The sequence below is a fragment of the Empidonax traillii genome, unplaced genomic scaffold (genome assembly GCF_003031625.1).
Source record: "Empidonax traillii isolate 1590-97213 ecotype Southwest subspecies unplaced genomic scaffold, ASM303162v1 scaffold413:size1348891, whole genome shotgun sequence".
In the NCBI taxonomy this organism is placed as follows: Eukaryota; Metazoa; Chordata; class Aves; order Passeriformes; family Tyrannidae; genus Empidonax; species Empidonax traillii.
Window position 1 is genome coordinate 1,246,384 of NW_020955606.1, and position 15,983 is coordinate 1,262,366.

The following is a 15,983-nucleotide window of genomic DNA, read 5'->3' on the forward strand; positions in this document are numbered from 1 at the left end:
TTTTTTAATCGGAAACGGATGATGCTCGTTCGAGGGATAGGGGAGGGGAGGGGGTGACAGCGAGGGGGGAGCCCCTGCACGGCCGCGCCCGCCGCCCGCCCCCTCGCCATCACCGTACGGGGCGGGTGGGCGGTGATGGCGAGGGGCGGGCGGCGGGCGCGGCCGTGGGGAGGTTCTGAGCCCGCAGCCCCGCGGGAGCTGCTCGGCCCGGCCCGGCGGTGAGTACCAGCAGCCCCCGAGGATGCCGCGGGGATAACGCGGGGTGGGGAGGGGGGGGCGAGGAGCGGGGCTGTTGGGCGCGATCGTCCCCCCGTGGGTCGGGTGGGTGGTGAGAGCGGTGGGGGATGCGCCGGTGGTGATGCGGGATAGTCCGGTGGGAAGGTTGCGCTGGCCGGGACAGCGTAACACCGGTGTCAGCCACCGGAGGGGGACCTGCAGGGCAGTGGTCCCCACTGGCTTGTCCCGGGGTGTGTGGTGGCACTTCTGTCCTCCATCCACTGGGAAAAAACCCTCCGTTCCCTTGGAAAGACCCTCCATCCCTGGGACAGACCTTCCATCCCTTGACTATTCCTCAGGGCAGTCCCCTCGTTCCTTTTCCTCCCCTTCCCCAGCACAGGTCCCTTTGTTCATGCACGGCGTGGAAGTTGTCCCATTCCCACTCTCCGTGTATCTGCATCATCTTCTAAAGATGTCAACTGGACACATGACCCCAGGGGCCTGGTGGCTTCACTCCCCAAGCCTGGGGATAGTTGTAGGGCTTTCTGCTGGCAGCAGCCACAAGCCCCTCTCCTTATCTTCCGGCATGGAGACCCAGAGGGGATCTGGCGAGCTGGAGGCTGGGGAAGTGCAGAAACGCTTCTCCAGGAGCTGTTTGCAGCCTGATGCTGCTCCAGCTGGTGATGATATCCTTCATGCCACGCATTTGGTGGGGGGCAGGAGGGGGACTGAGAGGGTTTACAGCTCAGGGAGGTACTCCTCCCCGCTTCTCTGTGCCCAGCAAAGACACCTCGTTCCCTGAAAGAAAGAGGCGAGTGGAGCGTTTCGGTCGGCAGCACGAGGGTGCTCGGAGGATGACAGGCAGGGAGGTGTTTTCCTGTCAGCTCTGCCAGCCTGAAGACCTGATGCAATAAGTGTCTGTGTGAGTAACCCTAATTTAGGCAAGGGGCTGGATTAAAGCCAGGGAGGCTGGAGGACTCGGTGGGCAAACACACCCTTCGGAGCTGGTCACCACAGGGAGGGTGGAAAGGGAAGCAGAGGTGAGGAGAGAGCTGAGCTTGGGTGGCAGAAACGTCTCCAAAGGGCTGGGTCCTTGCTGTTGACTCCCCAGAGCCTGAGCTACTTAGTGGAAAGGAACTGGGAGGATCCTGGTGAACCTGGAGCCCCAGGTTTGAACCTCCTGGGAACACACTTGAGCCTCGCTGGAAAGGCTGGAGTTGAAAGCAGAGCAGCACGAGCACAGCCCAGGGGTGCTCAGTTCTGACACTGCTCCCCCATCACCAGCATCATCCTCCTCGAGCCAGTCCAGGTATTGGTGCCTGTGATACCACTGTGCTTTTTCTGGGGTCAGAAAATGATTTATTATCAGCCAGAAACTGCCTCCCACCAAAGCCTTTTGGGGGCAGGGAGTGGAGAGATGGGAGGAGGAAGGCTGGGAACAAAAGCTCGGGGCACGTGGAAAGGAGAATGAAATCAGGGGAGGATGTTTTCCTGTAGTAGCCTTGGGGAAATGCTGCATTTGCTTTGGTTACAGCTGTGTGATAGCCTGGGAGATGGCTTTAAGTTTTCTGGTGATGTGTATTTTTGTTTCTCTGCTGTTGCTGCTGGACCATCCCAGCTGGGATAATGTGGAGGGGAAGGAGGGAGGCAACCAGTGAGGCTTCCAGGTGTCCCCAAAATTTCTGTGGTGTAGGCAGCCTCTGGCACCTGCCTTTGGAGGTTCTGGAGCTGCTCTCCAAGATCAAACCCCGTTCCAGACCCCTGGGGATGGAGTTTGCCAGCAGCCTGTCTCCATCGGCACGTGCCCCGCTGTCCCCAGGCCTTGCTTGGTCAGGGGCACAGTTTTTGCATCTCTTGAAGGGATTGCAGATATCACTCTGTAGCAGTGAGGGTGGGCAGGGTCACCTGCTGTGATGCTTCTCCCTCCTCACTGCCCTTCTGAGCTCCAGCTAAAGAGGACTGAGATTGTGAGGAGCGGTGTCCTGGGGACATCCTTGCTCCTGAGGCCCGTGCTGGGGGACAGCAAGGGATTTCGTGCTGGTTGCTGACAAGCTGGTGCAGTTTGTGAAGCCATTGCTTGTGGGGGTGTGAGGGCCCCGGTGCCTGGCCAGTCTGTGCTGTAGGAGGGGGCTCCAGGCCCTGGGAAACTGGGGGTTGCAGTGTTGAAAAACCCTCTTCAGGTTCAGCTTCTGGAGCTGAGCTGTGGGTGAAGATGCTCTTTGGCCTGGGGGGAAACATCAGGCACCTCCCCTGACAGTCCTCGACTCTTCTCTGTTAGCAATCGTCCTCCCTCACCCCAAAACAGTGGGATTATGTGGTCCTGGAGCAGCCTCTGGCTACCCTGTGATTTACCAGTCTGCCCAGTCGTGTACTGGAATTGCATCAGCTTTGTTTGCCTTTCAGCAGTCTTAGTGTGGAGTGTGAAGAGTCTGGAAGAAATAGCTTCTCCTGCTCCTGTTACACTTGGTGGGAAGAGTTTCCCACTGACTTCAGTGGAAAGCTCTGTCCAGGGGGAGCTGGCTGGAGTCACTCGCGCCACCGTAAATCAGGGCTTGTTCTCCGGGAGCCCTCGGTGTGCCAGGAACGTAATTCCGGGTTAATTGATGAAAAAGCAACGCTTGCAGCCTCCTGTCCTGGTTCAGGGCTGCCAGCTCTCATAAGGAACTCTTTATGTGACAACCTTGGCTCGTGCTCAGAGGCAGGGTGGGGGGGGACAGGGGAAGGAAAGGTAAATTTTCTGGTGTGGTGGAATAGCCAGGCATTTGAAATAGCGTTCCTGGCAGGATGCAAACCTCACAAAACAGTGTGGGGAAAAAAAAAAAAAAAAAAAGAATTGAATGCTTCCCCCACTCTCCCACCCCCACCCCTGAAATCTTACAGTTTGTCTCTTTAACCTCAGTAAAATATTTGTTGAGGGACCTGAGTCATCACTTTTTGCTGCTTTGGCTCAGTTTCCCGGCTGCTGGCTTTGCCAGGTTACTTGTTTGGATCGCAGGAGCAGGGGAAAAATTAATCCCCAGGAAATCAGGTGAGTTTGGAGATCGTAACATTGTTGCTGTTAAAATGCCAGAAAAACAAATGAGTGTGGAATTCGGCAAGAAGGGCTCCACTCTTTATTTGCCTGCTGCTTTTGCTGAGGCTTTGTGTTCGGGAGCTGTCATATTTTCTGCCTGTAGCCAGCAGGAAAAAATCTTGTGTCTAAAATAGTCGCCTTCCCCCCAGCCCTGGATTTTCCATCATCACGTGATTCCAGAAGCTGAGGATTTAGGAAGAAACATCAGCTGTCGTGAGGCTGATTTGAAAAACGAGACGAGCTGCGAGCGCGAGTCTTGCTTTTAAACAACAAGTCCGGTGCTCTGCAACCATTTAAACCCGGCCTGATGTTCCCTCAAGCGGTGTCTAAAGCTGTTGGGAAGGGGTTGAGAATTTATCAGACGTCATCCCCTTTAAAACCACCGCATTCCTGTGCCACTGGCACGCAGTTCTGTCTCAGGGTGAAGCTTTCGCACATCGAGTGGCAGCATCTCCCTCTGCTGCAAAGCAGGCCAAAAAAAATTCAAATTCTGTAGGGAAGTGTTGGATTGTAGCGATGAAAATCCCACCCGTGAAGGGGAGGGGGTGGTGGGGTGGAAGGGGGAAGGTGGGCCCTGGCCATGGGGACATCAGCAGCGCTCCATGGGCTTGGTGTCGGCGTCCCAGTGCAAACGAGCATTGCACACAACTACCCATAAACTAATATTTATTTATCTTATCAGCTCTAAAGCCCTGGCTGCTCTGGGGATGAAATGGTGCATGGGATGGAGGGACCTGCCCGCCTGCCTGCTGCTGGGGCTGTTCTGGCTGGCACGAGGCTAGGCTGGCACGTGGTGAGGTTCAAAAGCAGTTAAAGGTATTTCTGATCACTTCAGTGATGATTTTTTTTTTCCTTCCCCTCTCACATGTGATACACGGTGTTGGCTGGGAATAGGAATCCAATTAAGATTCAGAAAGCCAGCATTTTTTGTTTTCAGTAAGGTAGGAAAGTGGTTAATAAGTTAAACAGCCTGTTCCATACATGGCATGTATTTAACACGTGGGAGGTTCCCTTTGCACCTTCGAGGGAGCCCTGCTGGTGCTTGTCCTTTGCAGCCCAGCCACGGGGCTGCCCTGATCCTTTACATTTCATAGGGCTTGTCCTTAAAGAAGTCCACCTTTTCCTCCAAATCCTGTTTTGAAACAGATCTATTTCCCCCTCTTTGGAAAGCGTGCCCAGCTCCCATACGGCTGCTGCAGGAGGGAGCAGAGAATTATTTATATATATATTTATATTTATATATATATATATATATAAAGCTGGAAGTTAAAATCTGCCCCAGATCCTCAGAGTGCCTTGTCCTCCCTTCCTGCATCTCCTTGGTTCGCATGTTTGTCCCACCCGGAGCACGTGTCTGGCGAGAGCATCGCTGCCTCGGGGAGGTAGGAGATTTTGTGTTCGGCGTTCCCCTCGTTCGGGTGGAGGCTCCCACGGGTGTCTCCCGTGGCCGTGCTGCTCCCGCAGGACTCAGCCTCTCCCTCAGCCGCAGCCGAAGGGCTCCGGAACGCAGCGAGGGCAGAGCTGGCACATGAACCTTCTTGAGTCCGCTTTTTTAGGGCGGTTGTGTACAGAGTTTGACGTGATCGCCACGGTTCACAGTGACATCACGACGCTTTCTGCCCTAAATCACAAATTTCCCTAAATTGAGCCCCAGAGGAAAGTTGTAGTCAAGCGAAAATGTGCAATCCTTCTCTGCAAATCTAAGCCAAATACGTGCGTGCCAGTGGAGGTGGGAATGGGGTCGCTCGGCGCGGCTCGGCCATCGCTGCGTGTCCTGAACGGAGGACGCCGCTGCACTCTCGCCTCGCCCTGCTCCTCAATTGCCCTTTCTGCTTTCTGAGCAGCAAAGACTGGAAGCCACCCACGGAATCTGCGAGCCGGGCATGCCGCGGGTGCGAGATGGGCGATGAGTGCCGGGGCGGGCACAGGGTGAGCAGCAAGGCTGGGCTCTGCCTCCTGCAGATGCACCCCTGGCGCAGCTGTCTGGTAGCAGCCGTCAGAGCCCCCCTCTATTTCTCTCTGGTTTTGAGGAAGGACTTTTGTGTGTGTGTGTGCCCTTTTTTTTCCCCAGTTTCTGATTTTTCTGAGCACCCTCCCAAAACGCGCTTGAGCCCCTGCAGCTCCTCCCGTCCCGTGTCAGCGGTCGGTGCTGCCTCCCTCCCTCCACACGTCACCGCGGGGTGTGGAGGATGGAGTTTTGCTTTCGTTTGCCCGGCCGGAGCCCTGGGCTTTCCGAGGACGGGTGAGAATTACGGAAACACCTTTGCCGCCGGCAGCTCGGGGGCCCTGCTTTCTCCGGAGCGCTCAGCTCAACTGCTCTTCGGGGCTCGTGATTTCTCCTCAGTAAGTGGCTTTAGATACTTTGGGGAGAGCGTGATGACATTTTCAGGCTTCATCTGGAGAACAAATCCTGCTGCTCTTTGCTCCCCGGTGCCGGGACAGGCTATGGTGTCCGAGGCTGCCTGCGTGCCTGAAGCACTGAAAGGTGTTCGGTTTTTTCCACATCCCCGTCTCGCTGAGATCTCCAGTTTTGGTGCCTCTGTGGGTGTGATCCCCTCTGTGAGGACACGGGTCCATCCTCTGGCCTTGGAAGGGTGGCCAGGCAGCAGCTGTGCCCCTGCAGTTGTAGGGGGGACCAGCCTTCACCCCAGACAGAGCTGGGCACTGCGGGTGGGAAATGCCTGAGCAAGAGATGAAGCATCAGCCACTGTCACACCGAGGTGGCCACCAGCTGTTGGAAGTGGAATTTCGCAGCGCCAGTGCTGGCTGTTGGCACAAGCAGCTTTACCTATCGTAGCCCATTAGGGACCATTTCCATCAGGAAGGGTTTGTTGGAGAAGTCACTTAAATTAGGTTGTCCTGAAACGTTTTGTCCTTCTGTATCTGGCCCCTAAACTAACTGTGGGTAGTGTCAGGCTGGAAACAAGAGCCCTGCCTGGGCATCTCCCTCTGCCAGGTGTAGCCCAAACTTCTGTGAATTCGGGGGAGTTTGAGCTCAGTCCCAGCCATGCTGCCCCCGCTGGGATGCTCACAAACAGTTTTCAGCCTTTCCCTGCCTTGTGTGAGAGAGATGAAGGTCCTCTGATGGTGGCAGATACCCGAGGAACACGTTTGCAGGGATGTCCCTTTCTGCCTCCCAGGCTGCTCAGCCGTGGCAGAGGCGTTTGCTGGGGGCACCAGCAGATGTGTACAGGACTAATTGCACGTGTGTGCAGAAGGTAATGAGGCTGTTACGAGGACCAGGTGCAAACTGATGAATCCTCTGTGTTGCCCAGGCGAGACTAAGAGGCAAATATCTTTGCTTTGCGAAAGAGCTCTGGAGGTGACTCTTGTTTGTTGATAGGAGAGAGCAAAGTGGCCTCTGTGGGTTCTGACAGTGTGGGGAGCTGCACTGGGCATCCATGGAGGTGTATCCTGGCTTTTCCTGGCATCTCTGGCTCAGTGTGTGCTGCATTTCAGCTTTTCTGCTGCTCTGGGCAACCAGTTTGCATGTCCTCACACTCCTCTCCTTTGCTTCAATCTTCTGACAACCCCTTTTCACCTGGTCTTAATCCTCCCTTGGGTACAGCTGCTCTCCCTGTGTGTCTCCACTGCCTGTAAGATCAGATATGTGCTTTACAGGAGCCCCAATTTACCTGTTTGGAACTTCTCTCTCTCATTTTTCCCTTCCTGGAAGGAGATTTGCTTCCACAATTGCAGTAGGCTGTAGTGGGACAGCCCGAGTGGGAAAACTGAGTCCCAGGTGACTTGTGTGGGGTATTGCAGAAATCACAGATCATCCCAAAGAAGGGGAAGGGAATCCCTGGGAGGGATCCTGAGGGACTTTACATGGTGTCACCTGTACTTCTGGGGCTGTTTCAAGTGTGTCTGGTATTGGCTGTTAAATAGGTCTGATTTCTCAAAGGAGAGGAGATCACTGAATTTGTGGCACTATTAAGAGTTTAAAAAGCCCCCAAAATGTTTCAATTAAAGCACAGCTTTATTTTTTAAGTTCAAGTTTTTGTCTTGTTGATCCTTAAAACAGAGCTCAGGTTTTTTTTCTTGTTAATCCTTAAAACTGCTGCTCCTGAGGCTGCTCTTCTGCAGAGGGAAGGGGAACCTCTCTAAGACAATTTACAAAACAGGTATCTCCTTCCCTTCCTGCTCTTTCAGATAAGAGAGGAAGTCAAGGTCCTAGGTTTTCCTGCCAGCCATTATGTACGTGCTTTGGGGTTCTGCTGCAGAGATCAGGTGGCCGTGGGGTGAGTAGGAGGAGAAGAACATCTGTGTGCCTTGCTCTGGGACTCTCAGACATTCACCTCAGAAATTCTGGGTGGATCCAGGGCTTGCATGTGCTCCCAGCCAGCAAAACCCTTCTCTGAGGGATGTTGTGGACATGGAGCAGCTTGGAAGTGACCCAGCCACGAAGGAAAAAGCGCTCGAAAGTTATGAAGCACAAAGAAGCGTCCAGCTCGGGAGGTCCTGGAAGCTGGAGCCCAGACAGGATTTGGGGATCATGTCCCTCCCTTCTGATCCTGCTCTTGTGATACCTCTCCAGGCATCTCCTGTGGCCAACGGCAGACAGGACCGTGGGGCAGTCAGAGCTTCAAGCCTGTCCCTGGGGCCTCTCCTTGGTAACCTGGCCGTGTCCTGGCAGGAGAACACGTGTCTGCATGATGGGCACAAGGCTGGCAGCTGGGATTGTACTTTGGGAGGATATTTGGCCACGGATGCCGAGCGAGTCACAGGACTTTGTTCAAGGCGGCAAATGTGAGGAGAGGAGAACAAAAACAGGAGGAGGGACTGGAATACAGATGATGGTGAGCCAGCTCAAATACCCCCTGAATTTAAAGCATCTTCTGGTATGTCAGAACGCCACCAGCTCGCTGAAGCCTGGTGATGCCTCAGATGTGAAGCCTCTGAGCTGGAGGGACCTGTGGCTGCTGCCAAGGGGTCAGGGGCTGACCCCCCACCTGGCCCTGCAGAAAGTTCTGGATCCATGCTGGTGCAGCAGGAGTAGAGTTGGCTCTCCAGTCTCTGCCTCAGCTGGCACTGGCCACCTCTCCTCTGTCTGGGCCCAGGGAGCAGGACACACTGAGCACAGGGGCTGGAGCACGGGCGGTGTGCTGAGCACCGAGAGGATGTTTTGGTGCCTGCCAGCCCTGGGAAAAAAAAAAAAAAAAGGTTTTTCCACTGAGTCACTTGCTGCCTCTGCTTTTTTGTGAGACAGCACTGAGATCTGGGGGAAGGGGAGATGGAAAAACTCCTCCCTGCTCCGGCAGGGCCAGGTCCATGCCAGCACAGCTGCCCCGTGTTTGCTTCTCGGAGGGAGCGGCAGACAGACAGCGGCATAAATAGAACAGGCCTGGCTATTTTAAGACATCGATTACATGATCTGTGCATTAAAGAAAAATTAAGTGAAATCTCTGCTTTAGCTGCAGTGGATGGCACAGGCTGGGGAGGAGCAGAGCCAGGGGCTGAACAGGTACAGGCACTTTGGAGCCAGCGCCCCGGCCACGGCGCGTGAGCCGTGAGGACTTTTCCTTCTCCTCAGAGCCCCAGTAGATGGAAGGTTGCCCACATGTGCCACTGTTCTGGTGTCACACTGCCACCCTTTTGGCGTTGCGCTGCTGTGGACAGGGAGTGATGGCACGAGACAGGCTTGGTCTAGGGAAGAGGGAACGATGCTTGGGAAAGGTGTGTGGTGTTGTAAACGGATTTGTGCGTGCAGGCAAGGACGGGGATTTTCTTTTTCTGGAGAAGTTTCTGGGTTCCTGTGGAGCTGGAGTGGTTGCACCACTCTTTCCCTGAGCAGCAGGCTGGGATGAAGAGCTGGTGTTTCCTGGTGGGGGTTAAAAACCAGGCTTGTTTCTGGTGACTTAGTGCCAAGCAGAAATCTTGGCAGGTAAGAGGAGAGGGCTCTGAGCCTTGGAAGCTGGAGCTGTTTTCTGCTCAGTATTTATTGCACTCAGGACAGCCAGCAGTGAGCCCAGAGCTCCCTCTCCCACAGGGATCACCCTACCCCTGCCCCCTATCCCCAGTCCAGGTTGGAAGCTGAGCTGCAAGGGAAGAGGGCAGCAGCCCAACTCCCAGCAGCGCAGGGGCTTGTAAATACTCATGCCCAGGCAAAACAAACAGATAGTATTAATTGGGGCTACAATGCCAAACAGAAGCAGATGGTTTATCAAGGTGGAGGAAGGCAATGTTTGGGGGGTTTAGATAAAGTGGGTGAGCCAGGAGCCACTCTTGAAAAAGAAGACAGAAGGTATCGAAGCAGCTGCTGAGAAGAGCTCACTCTCCACTGGCAACCCCAGCCACAACGGTTTGTTAGTATAAATTATTCTGAAAATGCTTTTTCTTATCTTTCTCCCCCTGCCCTTTCTGCTGAATTGAAGACCTTTGGTGGTTTTTGTCAAGTAAGCTGCACATCAGACAGCAAGGATGGAGTGTGGGGTGGGGCTTTGCACTAATAATGGCATAAAACCCATTTCTATCTGCAAAATGACTTTTGGTAAGATCTTAGGTAGATTTTTAGTCAGGGCCTTGTAAATCATGCCGTGCTTCAGGTCGTGCAGTGGTTGTCACGTTTGCCTTGCACCTCTCTGAGCCAACTATTGCCACTTTTTCACTGCTGCTAGAGCCACTGCCTGCTGCTGGCTTGTGGATCTGAATGGAGACAGGGCTGAACCAGTGCTGGAGCTGCCCTCCACCCTACTCATCCTCACAATCTCACCCCTTTCCCTCTGAGGATTTGAGGGGCAGAGCTCAAATTTGACTCTTGCAGCTTAGATCCATGGTCCATGGCTTGGGACCAGCCGGAGAACAATCAATTTTTGTGATGGAAGGTGGTGTGGAAATGTAATTCCTCCCCACAAAAAAAAAAAAAAAAAAAAAAAAAAAAAAAAAAAAAAAAAAAAAAAAAAAAAAAAAAAAAAAAAAAAAAAAAAAAAAAAAAAAAAAAAAAAAAAAAAAAAAGGTTGCCTTTCCTTGAAAATCTGTTATTTATGGAGCAAACTCTGTAGGTGCTCTGCTGGGCTCCCACTCAGGATGTCTGCCTGGTGGGGTGGCCACATGGAGAGGGTGACTGGGCAGGGCAGATGCTTTGGGGCCGGGAAGACCCCATGACTTAGATTACATGTGTAATTTAGAGATCCACGCTCTACACGTGGCTCCTCTGTCTGTGCCCGGCTCACCAGCGCTGACAGAACGTTTGCTGCCCTTCAGCACTGAGGTTCCTCCCCGTTCTGGTGTCCCACAGAGTGCCTGGAGCTGCTGCCACCGGAGCCCATGGCGTACACCGTGACTCCCACGCCGCCGGGGCCCGTCGGCTCCCAGTACTGTGTCTGCAAAGTCGAGTTGTCCATCTGCGGCCAAAACCTGCTGGACAGGGATGTCACTTCCAAATCCGACCCCTTCTGCGTCCTCTTCATGGAAGTCAACGGGAAGTGGGTAGAGGTAAGTGCTGGTGTGGTGTGGATTCACTCCTCCTGTGTTTGCTCGTGCTACAAGGCTGGTCCTTGTTCCCCCACGAGCAGAAGTGGAAGCTCTTCTGGTCCTCCCAAGGCTGTGAGGGTGGTGCTGTTGTGCTCATTGTTCTGTTTTGCAGCCGGTCCTTTTCCCATCAGTGCTTTCTACTTTGTGCTGGGGGTTGGCTTTGACTGCAGATCTCAAAATGCCGACCTCTGGCAATGCTTGTGGCGGCTGTGAAAGGATCTTTCCACCCTCAAAGAAGTCCCAGCCCCTTCTCAGGGTGCTGTGAGCTGCTGGTGCTTTAGATTTGGGCACCTGAAATGCTGATCCCACGTGAGATTTAGAAGTTGTGGGGTTTGACGTTGCAGTGTGGTGTGTTGTGGGTGAGTTCTTGGATCCTGAGTTGCATGGGAAGCTGGTCTTTGAGTTTAACTTGGGAAGTGGCTCTTTCTCAGGATCAGGAGTGTGCTGGATGAGGGTCTAGAAGGTCAGTCCAGTGGAAAAACGCTACCCAGGGCAGCTAGTGCTGTAGCCTCCTTCAAGAAGTGTGTGAAGGTCGATGCTCCTTGAGCTGGGCATTTCATGGACTGTTGTGGACAGAGAAGGACCATGGGATGGGGAAGGAGACTTTTGGGAGGTGGGTGTGTGGTAGCCTGGACCAGTTCAACTGGAGACAGACAGCAGCCAGCTGGCAAATCCTGGATGAGCAAATCCTTGCAGACACTGGTCTTCCCTCCTTACCAGAAATCTCACAAATACGGGTTTCAACTGCCATATTTCATAGTGGGAAGCCCAGAGAAGAAACTGCAGATGATCTTGTTATTTTTTTCTTGTTTCAGAAGCTGTCATCTCCTTATGAATAAGAAAGGTAATTCCTAAGGAAAGAGAGGAGGGGAGGGATCAGGACAGGGACTGAATTCCTCCTAAGCAGATGACACCAGGCTGTGTGGTGCTGTAGAAGGGATGGGTGGGAAGGGATGCCATCTGTGACAGGCTGCAGGAGTGGGCCTGTGCAAACCTCCTGAAGTTCAACAAGGCCAAGGGCACCACCCTGCAGATAAAAGGCTATTTAAGGACAGGAGGTGGCGGGTGAACCCCGGAGATGCAGACAGTGCACAAGGAGCACTGTGTGTGGTTCCCAGCCCTCCTCTCCGGTGGGACGAGGCTAACCAGGCTACTGGAGCGGGAGGGAATCGACCCTCAGCAGCTGCCTGAATTATTCTGTAGCATAAGCAAAACGCTGGCTTGATCCCAAAAGCTTGCTTCCCAGCGTGCCCACCAGCTGTGTGTGTATTCCTTCGAAACCCTCCCCCCTGGGGGGAAGGGGCAGGGGGTCAGGCCGCAGCGGGAGCTGGAGCTCACCCAGAGCTGCCCGGATTGGCTTTGAGCAGCGTGACCTTGGTCATCACCACTAGTGCAAGAGGTCTCACGTGGGTGGGTTGTCCCTGGGAGGTGCATGGCCCAGGCTGGTTTTGCAGTCCAGTGGGCTGGGAGCTCCAAAGGACGGTTTTTGTGGCGCTTTAGGGACTGTTCAGGGTCCCACGTGGAGAAGCTCTGGTCGTCGTCTCCTTCTGCAGCAGTCAGGGCTGGGCAAGGTGCTGTCTGTGATAAAATTGGGGACATGAGTCCAAACTCCAGAGTCTGTGCAAAAGCATTTAGCTCTGATTAAAAACCTTTTGACTATGGGGCAAAGACTCCGTGCTAAAACACCTGCAGAAAAATAAAAATAGGTGTTCCATTTTATACCTGCACCTGTAGATGGGAGGGAGGGAGCAGGTAAGAAGAGTATGAGGGTGTGATGGTGTAGGCACCAGTGTTGGATGCAGCAGAAAATAAGTAGCCAAAGGTCATTAAATTGTGTAAACCAAACAAAAATTTTCAGGTACTTGGACAAGTTGAGCAGCCTTTGAGCACTTGGCCAAGGAGTTGGTGAATCAACGGGCATCATTTCAGCTGTCCAGCAGCTGATCTCCTCACGTTCAGGGGGGAGGGTGTACGGGCAAACCTCACCTTGCTGTGGCCCACAATTAACTTTTCTCAGCTGCCTGGGTGAGACTAATGAGCTTTGCAGCCTTGATAGGTGTCATCTCTGACCTGATTCTACTTTTCAGGAATTTCTCTTTCTGTCAGTAATGTCTCAGTCCAGCAGCTTTGATTCCAAAGCTTCCTTCAGAATACAAAAGTGTGGTGCATTTAGTTTTTTTTTTCTTTTCTTTTCTTTTCCTCTGCTATTTTTAGCTTCTTTTTAATTGGCACGCTAGGCACTGGACGTCAGCCTTGAGCAGCAGCTTGCTCAGTGCTCCTCTGCCGTGGTGGCTGAACGGGCTGGTGTGGTGTGCTCGTGTGCCACTGAGCTGCTCCAGTCAACTGGCATGACAGGGGCACAGCCAGGGGCACCCACAGTGTCAGCAGTGACGTGGGGTTTTGGGTCATGGCTGGGTGCCGGGGAGACAAGTCAGGAGAGGTGGGGTTGCCTGTGAGATTTGGATGGGACCCTTGGCAGCTCATGCCACGTGGTTCAGAGGCACCTGGGGTGCCCACATGGTTCTGCGTGGATTTTGGCCACACAGACGTGCCCCTTGCCCTCAGATGAACTTCTTTCCTGTCTGAAAGCGGTGGCCTTAATGACACAGCTGACATGTAGGGGACAGAATAAGCTTGTTGGTGTGAACCCGTCCCACCACACTGCCCCTCTGTCCTCTGCACTGGATTGGGGGCACCGTAGGGACCTGGTTTGGGTGGTGGGTGTCCTCCTTCAGGACCAGCCCTGGCCACAGTGATGCTGGTGTAGGAGCTGGGTGGCAGGGCTGTGGCACCAGCTGATGCCAGCAGGAAGATTGCTGCTCGCTGTTCTCTCTAGCTGTCACATTTGTTCCCAAATACAATTATTTTGTCTCGCTGAGCTTAATAGGAATTAAAAAATCTTTGTGAATCAGCCTTGGAGGGGTGGGGGAGGGAGGGACAATAAAGCACAGGCCGGGAAGTGACACGAAGATGGGTGATGTTTAAATGTTCTGCCCGGTTACATCATCTCGCTGGAGCCACGAAAGACCTGACCTTTGGTGCCAGTAGCAGGGACACATGACTCAGCCATGCAGCTGCCTTTTTGCCACTCTGAGTCATCTGGGTGGCACGAATGTCCCTTGGCACCTGGGAGAGCATCTCCCAGTGTCGGAGCATGCGGCACTTGCAGGTGCCGGGGATGCTTGGAGATCTCCAGCCAACCTTCTTTGGGATGCTGGAGGACTCTCTGGCTGCATTCACTGAACACAAGGGCTGTTGCTGGAGATGGTCTCCTGATTTCATGTTCTGCGATTTTCACAATCGTAGAATCGTGGGATGGTTTGGCTTGGAAGGGACCTTAAAAATCATCTTCTTCCAACTCCCCTGCCACAGCCCTTGTTCAGAGCCCTGTTCAACATCCAGGGACAGGGCAGGCACAGCTTCTCTGCCAGTGCTTCACCACTCTTACAGGGAGGAATTTTTTTCTTATATCCAATCTAACCTTGCTCTCTGTCAGCTTTGATCCCTTGTCCTCTCACTCCATGCCCTCTTCCAAAGTCCCTCTCCAGTTTGGAACCCTTTTAGGTACTGGAAGGTGCTCTAAGGTCTCCCCTGGAGCCTTCTCTTCTCCAGGCTAACCAATCCCAGTTTTCTCAGCCTTTCCTCATGGTAGAGGTGCTCCATCCCTCTAATCATCTCCATGGCCCTTTGAGGCTCATATCCAAACAGATATCTTTAATTAGTTTGGCTGCCTCTTAAAAAACCCTTGTGCCTTTCTGCTCCTGGGTGGCAAAGCAACCTCTGCTCTTTCCAAAGTCTGCAGACCTGTAAGCTCTGGGGACAAGGGGGTGGCAGGAGCTGATAGCAGGTGATGTTGTGTCAAGAGGCCTAATATGTGGTGATCACCAGCAAGGTGATTTGTGCTCCTCAAACCAAAGACCAAACCTTGTGCAGTTGTCAGCTGTGGCTTGGGACGCTGTGCTTCGTGCTGACACTAGGCAGGAGATTAAACAGTTTAATCTGGGTGTTGAAGGAAGCCCAAACACTCCCAAGGGTTATCTCGAGTTGCCTGGGGTCCTCTTCCCCTTCCCCTGGGCCACCCCTTTCAGGGCAGAACTGGAGATGGAACCTCAAGGTGTCTCCTTGAAGCTGGTGTCCGGGAGTGAAAGGACTGGTTCCCCTTCACCTCTGGCTTCCCAGTAGTTGAAAGAACATGGAAGCAGCTAAAATTTATCTTTGCTACCTGTGCAGTCTCATCTTCTGGTCTTGAGAGGGCACTTACCTTTGTTGTGCTGCTGAGATAAGGTGGAGCTGGGGGTGCCTCTGCTCCTGGTTCACCCCACCTCTGAGCTTGGCTCCTTCGGTACGAGGTGGCAGCGGAGAGAGAGGGATCTGTGTGAAGGTGTGTGGCCCTGGCCAGCTCCCAGCCCACTGGTGTTGATGGATTCGGTTCCCCGGAGTGCAGCAGGTGGCTATTCTGGGAACACAGCATTTACTTTAGTCGTTTCTTGGCAATTAAGACAGACTAAGCGAGCAACTTCAAAAAGAAAAAAAAAAAAACACACTGCGATCGTTGGGTGTGTATATATATAGCAAACCCACCACATTTCCACTCAACCCCTCCAAAACCTGCCTCCTGTTCTCAATGAGTTTCTTTGGGACTAAGGTATGTGTTTGCTTTGCTTTTTTTTCTTTTCCTTTTTTTTTTTTTTTTTTTTTTTTTTTTTTTTTTTTTTTTTTTTAATTTTTTTTTTATTGAGGCTTTTTTTCTGCTCCGCTTATTCCTGGCTCTGCGGCTCTGGCACACATCCTGCTGTCCCGCTTCCCAGGGATGCCAGCACGGGGGCTGCTTCCTGCACAGGCCATGCCCTGGGATCTGGGATGCACAGGCAGCTCAGTCCTGCCCACGACTGAGTGTCCTGGCAGCGAGATGAGGTGGAATGCCAGCCAGGGCCATGGCATGGCCAGAGGATTCCTGCTGTCTGTCCCACAGGCAGGTGGGATGGCCTTGCCAGGGCAGCAGCTTTTGATGAAGCCACACTGGAGATCTCCTGCCTTTGCTTCTCTTTTAATAGCCATATCCTGGGATAAGGGGGGGATGGGGCAAAATGCTGGTGCTGTCGTGACAGCGTCCACTAGGTCAGGTCAGGAAGCCCCATCCAACCTGGCCTTGGACACTTCCAGGGATGGAGCAGCCACAGCTTCTCTGGGCAACCTGTGCCAGGACCTTCCCACCCTCACA

At 53.4% G+C, this 15,983-nt stretch overlaps 1 protein-coding gene across 2 annotated transcripts in view; it reads left to right on the forward strand.

The window, feature by feature from the left end:
* The first annotated feature begins 140 nt into the window (after positions 1 to 140).
* CPNE2 (copine 2) overlaps positions 141 to 15,983 on the forward strand; it is a 43,877-nt gene continuing 28,034 nt past the window's right edge. Inside the window, exons 1-2 of one of the 2 annotated variants that reach the window (XM_027893958.1) lie at positions 141 to 218; positions 10,527 to 10,723. In XM_027893958.1, coding sequence (XP_027749759.1) covers positions 10,556 to 10,723 — 168 coding nt within the window. In that variant the 5' untranslated portion in view covers positions 141 to 218; positions 10,527 to 10,555. Of the gene's footprint in view, positions 219 to 5,493; positions 5,633 to 10,526; positions 10,724 to 15,983 lie in introns of those variants that run through there. The other variant, XM_027893957.1, reaches the window with a different exon arrangement.